At 34.6% G+C, this 7679-nt stretch overlaps 1 protein-coding gene and 1 long non-coding RNA gene across 2 annotated transcripts; one reads left to right on the top strand and one right to left on the bottom strand.

The window, feature by feature from the left end:
- Nucleotides 1–3585: 3585 nt before the first annotated feature.
- LOC117319697 (mitogen-activated protein kinase kinase kinase 9-like) lies at nucleotides 3586–4595 on the bottom strand (the record flags this gene model as incomplete). Its single annotated transcript, XM_033874463.1, has 1 exon — nucleotides 3586–4595. A coding segment is annotated over exon 1 (709 nt), but the record flags the coding sequence as incomplete, so codon positions are not given.
- A 155-nt stretch (nucleotides 4596–4750) lies between these two features.
- On the top strand, nucleotides 4751–6701 carry LOC117319698. Its single transcript, XR_004530802.1, has 2 exons — nucleotides 4751–4868; nucleotides 6573–6701. It is a non-coding gene; the product is annotated as an uncharacterized LOC117319698 (long non-coding RNA).
- The last annotated feature ends 978 nt before the right edge of the window (nucleotides 6702–7679 follow it).

Below are 7679 nucleotides of genomic sequence, written 5' to 3'. Positions count from 1 at the left end.
CATACACTATTTTATATGTCCAATATATAAGGTAATGGTTCTGTTACGTTTTACATATATAATCTGTGTTAAAATTAAACGGTTATTTGATATAACATTAATTGTTATTCGGTTGAATTCCATTTTATCGTTATTCCTTTTGCAAACATGACATGAACATCATATCGTTAAAGTGACTAAGTGAAAGAATCTTTATCGAGACTGTATATATCGGCAAACTACACCAAACTACGAGTGACGGAACGAAATATTACATATGATATACATTTACATGTATTGACCAGTCTTTACACTGAACTGATGAGTGACAGAGCGGAGTTATAATGATTATATAATGTTGACAAATATTGACCAAACTTTGTACCAAAAATGACAACTCGCTTAATTCGAACACTCGGATAACTCAAAGTTTTTTCGGGGTCCCGTCGAGTTCGAGTTAACGAAGTTCCACTGTATACATGTAATATCTAACCAACTTTTTTGTGCACATACAGTATATACATGTACTTGTACTAAATACTTAACTATTATCTATATATAGACACATAACTATTTTTAGCTTTACAAGAATTTGAATATATATAATACACACACATCATGACATAAGTATTAATTTTGTACTTTTTTCTTAAATATTATTATATGTACACGTGTATGTATTAAGACAGCCAAGGGACAAAATTGATGCATGTTTGATTATTTGCCTTTATTTTTTTTCCACATGCTTTTTATGTGCAATTGCAACATGTCACAAAATTCTGTGAAGTTTAAAAGTTCATTTTTGGGAAATTAATGGAGTGTGTTTCTGTTTGAAATCATTAATTTGTATCAAACATGCATTTTTATAACAGGAGGTGCAGTATTGTTACACTTGTATGTATTTATTCTTAAGAAAACTGGCATGGTCATGGTCAATATAAATATTTATGGCTGTATCATGGCTATGGTCAGGTCATGGGTTGCTATCTATTAAGCATAATTATATAGCTTCAATCATACATTCACACAGTTCAATCATGATCATTAGTAAGGCATGCAGCGGTTTGAATGTTTCCTACATAGGTTGATCATGAAAACATTGCATACATGTCGGTTTCAATCTCATGATCTCTCATTCAATTTGCTGTGTATACGTACATAAATTTAAAGTACCTGGTGAATTACATTAGTTTCATGCAGATGTTATTGATGTACGTGGGATCATTGATCATTATCTGATGAACTTTCATGATTGACTATACACTGCTCTATGCGTAATAAAAGCATGCATATATATATGTATGGGGAAAATGTGAAATTTCATTTGGGTGAAATTTTTGTATTCATTCTTATACCATTCTGAAGCAAAAACAATTCAATTAAGTCAAGGACTGAGGTAAATTCTTTGGAGATATATATATATATTCATCCAGGCAGATCAGTGAGGTAATATAAGTTACTTAATTACCATGTTTCAATTAGCGCGCCCATCCTCTTTGGGGTTGTGCTTATAATTACAGAGGCTGGTGCATTTATCATAATTAGGTCGAATACGTAACTTATAATGATACACTATTTATATGCTAATTAATAGACTAATCAGTGCCTATTTTTCTCTGACTTCTGCAGTCTCGCAATGCAATCAAATGCAAAACTGCATGCATTCATGGTCAAAACCAAACATTTAATACAGTCAACACACTGATCATGACTACGTACACTGTAGCCCGAGTTTCCTCGGGCCCTGACACCATGTCTGGTACGTATACAGTACTACTATATATGAAAACGTGGAATTCTCCGACACCATTTGTTGACGCCGAGATTTTGGTGCAAACACAATCAAATCGGGCGTGACACAACACCTACCTTGCATATATGGATAAATGAGATATTCAACAAATTTATTTACCCCAGAACACCCATTTAGTTCTATCTAGGTGTTTTATTCCGTCAGTATAAACCCTCGCTTTACGCAAGTCAAAATTTCATGGGCTACTTAAACGGCAACCATGGCAAGATCTATCTGTATCACAATGAATATATCACTGAATTATATATACTGATCACGACAAAGAAGTGACAGGATGGTCATCATGTAAGCTTGCAGACGGAGCTAGCTAATTAACATATTTTTTTATCAATGTGTGTACAATAATTACATAGCTGTTGCAGTATATTCATGTTGACGGGTATATGTGTACAATGAACTGTATATACATTCTGACAGAACTGTGCATGCAGTACCATCTGATGAAAGGAAGGTTTATTTTGTTCAAAATAGAGACAGCTCACGACTTGACAGGATCCAATAGAAGGATATTGTTTTCACGAAATGAAGTTGCTCATATATGGATGCATGCAGATTCTCACAGACTTTCAACGAATCTACCAACCTGATTCTATGATATCACAAAGTTTCAAATTCAATGTAAAGATACAAAATGTATAAATTAAAACACATTAATCACCCCTGTCTAATTTTCAGAATATCTATCAATCAGATGTTTTTGAAAGGGAATCAACTGGTACTGTGAAGTGTAAGATTGTACTCCGTAATGACAATTGCAAATCAAGCATTTTTTTCGCCATCTCTACCAATTTCAAACTGAAAAACTCAGCTTCAGTTTTATTGTTGCTGAAGAGAGACCAGTAAATTTGATTTATTGTATCATACATGTACACTTTATACAGGTCTTCAAGTGTAGATACTCTACATATTTTGCTGGTTATTGGTCTGATGAAGGTGGGTTTAGTTCATCAGTTGTCACCAAATTGTCACAAATAAAATTTATCATAGGTTGTGATAAAAAACCTGTTTCTTTATATGACACATGATATCATAATTTAAAATTAATCATAAATGTTAATAACAATTATTGTTAATAGTAAGTGTCAGAACAAATGTAATGGAGGCCAATGTAATTTCATCGCCCAGAAAACTGATAACACATACTATAAAATACAGTGACTATACATGCACAATTAATAAAACACTATTCATTGTGAATGTGATACCATTTATACTTGATGTCACTGAAGATGTCACCTAGTTTCGATTCTCTCAGGGGTTTGAGCCGAGAATCCATCAAATATATAGTTAAAAGATCAATTATCAGATCTTCAGCACTGATCTTCGGTTTGATTAATCAATAAGCAAATCTGTAACCTGTAATTTTGTCGTTCAGAACTTATTTCTTGAATCATCATTATTTTTCAACTATCAGTTATAGCTAATGATCTAAAATACAGACTTTGATTCAGTCACTGATAACAAGAATGTAAACAAGGCATATATATATGTTCACCGAATTATAATATGACATACAAATTGAAATTCTGACCTGGTTTCAACTTTCAAGCATTCACACAAATAGTTAAAATATTTTTCATTATCAATATAATGGTAACATAAATTTCCCCTCAATTTTATGCATAAATTATACAGAACCAGTAATTATAAGATATTTAAATTTTTCATTATCAACATATATAATGACAGTTTTCCTCATTTTCAACCAGTAATTATAAGATAAGGCTTTAAGATAAAGAGTGTGATTGGTGTTGCATTTAAGAAATTACTTATCAGTTATATAGTATACTTACTATTGCTAGATTTGAGGTCACGGTGTATTAAAGGAATAGGAGATTCTTCATGCAGATAATGCATCCCTTTTGCAATTTGTACAGCCCAATCCACAAGAATATCGGGAGGTATCCTTCGTCCATTTAGCACCCTGTTCAGTGATCCTCCCTCCGCAAATTCCATTACTAAACATAAATTTGGTTCTTTCAGACATACTCCTTTTAAAGCTGCTATATTGGCGTGATCTAAAAACCAAAACACAGTAGCTTCCTGACGGACACTTTCAACTGTTGCACTTATGGGTTCATCTGGGTCTTGACGTGCTGCTTTCACAGCAACTGTCTCCCCTTTCCAGACACCCCTGTAAACTTTTCCAAATCCCCCAACTCCGATAACTTCCTCCAGTTGTAATTCATTGAAATCGATTGCAATATCAGGTGGGATAGTATGTTCAATACGATAGTTGTTGGTGACAAAATTACTAGGGAATATTCCGACATGGTCGTCAACCCTGCCAGTCCACCATCCTTCATCTCCGGAGATGTGTTTATCGGTTGATAACACTTCAACCGTAATCCCTCTTCGGAGTGTCAACTCATCTTCTCGTTTTGCTTCGTAGTCGAATACGGCAGTCCAGAGACCAGAACCGTTTTCGATCGATCTTCTATTTAACTTTTTATCATGATGTGATGCCATCGAACCTGGCACCGAGGATAATGCACTAGGCATTAGACAATGCCGTGCATTTGTCTCCTCTCGACTCCTCTACAATAAACACCAATGTTGTTGGTGTCTTGGGGTAGGTTCCAACATGCAAATATTCGATGTTTTGGTCGAACAGCACTACCCTTAAATTAGCCATAAGAATATAGTATATGAAATACGGAACGATTAAACTATAACATAACGACATATAACCTGGCATTGTTTGTTTGTCATGGTGAGAAAGGGATCTTTTTGGGTAGATTTTCCCATCTTTTCACACCTTTGTCTACCTCTCAAGTTTGATGAGCCGCCATGTTCATGTACTTTGACCTTGAGGCCATTAGCAGGGTGCGGTATTTGCAATCTGATTGGTTAAAATAAAGTAAGTTCGAAGAAAAATATATCACACTAACATTAAGTGAGATAAATTAAATCGTATAAAATTATCACGACAACTGCGTTTTAATATCAACAATGATTGTATTTTCGCATGGATCACGTTCTAACGAGAGGTCAAAAATTCAAGATGGCGGCGCCCGTCAGAGTGCTTTGGAACACATCAAAGCGTTTAGTTTTGGGGAAATGTAAATTTCCAACGGTATGGTTTATTGTGCGACAAAGAGTGCATTTTTAGAAGTAGTTTTTGAAAATATTTTATGTGAAATTTCTTGGAACATATAGATAATTAAGATGTACGTTCATTAATGTGTGCCTGAGTACTGGGCTACTTTACATTTACTGACATTTTGAAACGGGGCGAAACGTCTTTACATGGACGTTTCGGAGTGTTTCAACGCCGGTCCATCTAAACTTTACGGTTCGTTGACAAGTCGCCTAGCGCTTTGGACATTCCCAATGATATTCTACCACCATCCTGATGTAGACCTACATGTAGCTTAGAATTGCTTCATTAATAATGTAAAATTTGGCTGAGTTTAAAAGTTGCCCTCGATGGTGTTTGAGTTACTAATTATATAAGTGTTATTTCATTAAAGTTGATTCTCAATAGACATTGAGTCAACCACCACAACAACTTTTTACCTAAGGCACTGGGTGGGTTATCGGGGTCATTTTTTTACAAACTCAGTGGAAAACAGTTGATTTTTTTCTGCCTAGAATGAAAGGCAAACAATCTTTTTTTCATATCTGTTATATTAAACTTTAATAACTCTTTAATTTTTTTACTTTCATTTGAACTTTTTTTTAAATTTTGCAATGGCATTGTGAATATTTTATTTGTTTTGAAAATAAAGTGTTAATATTTGTGATTTCATCACCCGTTGCTATCTAAATCAGTTTATAAAATTTGACCATTCATCCTGTACTTTAATTGATAAGAAGGATATACAGATCTAATGCATTTGACGTCAAATATTAACAAAATATCTTGATTGCCCACTTAGTAAAGGGAGATAATTAAGTATTTTTGGTGTGATCAATAAGTTTAATAAAATAAAGCAATATTAGATGTTATATATATGCAGATTGAAACAAAACAACCCCTTAAAGTTAAGTGGTTGGTGCCTAATCGGTGTAAAGTTTATATATATATTGTGTATATATATATATATATATGATTATCCTCTCTGCAACTGTGAAGTCTGACATTGAGTGATAATATCAAGATGCATCAAAAGAAGCTAAGAATCTTACACAGATTTTGCATATTATACCCAATGGCAACAAACTGTACCTTTCTGTTGGCCGATTTGCTTTTTGTTTTCCTACAATGTATGAGACTGATTATATTGAAGAGCTTATCAGAACAGAGCTCTGACCTTGCAAAGTCCTTCAGTTTTACCTACAGCAGGTATACTGTTGATGTGTTTAAATAAAAGTAGCTTCATTGATCATGTTGATTCATATACAGTATACCCTGTATAACTTGAAATCAATGACACTACAGACTTTTTAACATCAGCAGCTTACCTTTATCTAAAGTTACTTACAATGTAACCAGCAGGGGGCAACTTACAACTAAGTTGTATGATGAGCATGACTATTTCAATTTCCCAATTGTGAAATTTCCGTTTCTAGATAGTAACATCCCTGCTTCCCCTCCTACTGTGTTTTATGTTCCATTTGATTTGATATTCAAGAATTTGTTTCCATTATCACAATTCTCATGGTACATCATGGCTACTGATGGCTGGTAGCAAATGGCCCGGTAATTTAATATAATAATTCATGAACTGCTTTTAGATGACTTGATATAGCAACATTTAATTAAAACCGGTAACATTATTTATGGACAGTTGATATTAGTACTGCAGGATATACGTACCATTTCTTTCCGTTTCAGAGATGTCTATCATCAACATCAGTAAACAGTCAGTGCTCTCCACTACAATATACAGATTATCAAGTTTCCAAGGAAGACTTCAAATATGTTAAGAAAATTCTGCCCCCAGAAACTGTGCCTGAACCACCAGAAATCACTAAACCTACACCATCTGGCTGGGTGCCACAGAGAGGTACGTATGTCTGAAGTTAGAGTCCGTCCATCTTTCCTTCCATCTGTCATTCCTCTATCTTGTGCGGACTCTATCTTCTACACCATGTATAATTGTCATTGAAACTTAATACTTGAGGTATGTGTTCACCTTGGTGTGTCATGTATCAAAAGTAGGTCACACTAACCTACATTTTCTCATATGACCTACATCAAAGAGAAGCTTTATCTTGTCTCTAACTTTCAACTTCATACTTGAGGTATGTGTTCACCATGGTGAGGTGGTGTGTCATGTATCAGAAATAGGTCACATTGACCTATATTTTGTCCTTTGACCTACATCAAAGAAAAGGTTTGTTCAGACTCTAACTTTCAACTTCATACTTGGGGTGTGGGTTTGCCTTGGTGAGGCGGTGTATCCATCATCAGAACCCACGGTTAATTGAACTACACTGCACCACACTTTATTTTCACCTGTGGGTCAGCTCAGTGAAAAGTCAAAATAACACTTTCAGAATAAGAACTCTTCAGGTTTTGAGGGGAAAATATTTAAAAGCACATGTAACAATATGGCTGCTCCCATGAAGGTGTGCAGATTCTATGATAAGGATAGAGGACAAGAAGTCCTACATTTCTTCAGTGTTTTAAAAGAGTATTACCTAGGACAGCAATGTGTTTGGGATGTTAGCTGAAGCCTAGGTGTGTGTGGGGTGTAATCTGTGTGTCAACATCTGAAAAAGAATATGGAAATTTAACAAAAAGTCGGAATAAGTTAATGATGTCCACAGTCTGAAATGCCAGGTAACAGGCTTTTTCCTAGGCTGGTTTACTTGATTGGTTTAGACGTCGCTGTTAGACCAAAGTTTATAATCATTGTTATTCGGTGTAAAACCTTTGATGTTAAATTTCTGAAACACAGTTTTTGGCCCACGATCATCAGATGGTGGGCTATATGAA

This window comes from Pecten maximus, unplaced genomic scaffold (assembly GCF_902652985.1).
Source record: "Pecten maximus unplaced genomic scaffold, xPecMax1.1, whole genome shotgun sequence".
Lineage (NCBI taxonomy): Eukaryota > Metazoa > Mollusca > Bivalvia > Pectinida > Pectinidae > Pecten > Pecten maximus.
The sequence above is the reverse complement of the archived record's forward strand: the minus strand, read 5'-3'. Positions and strand labels throughout refer to the sequence as shown.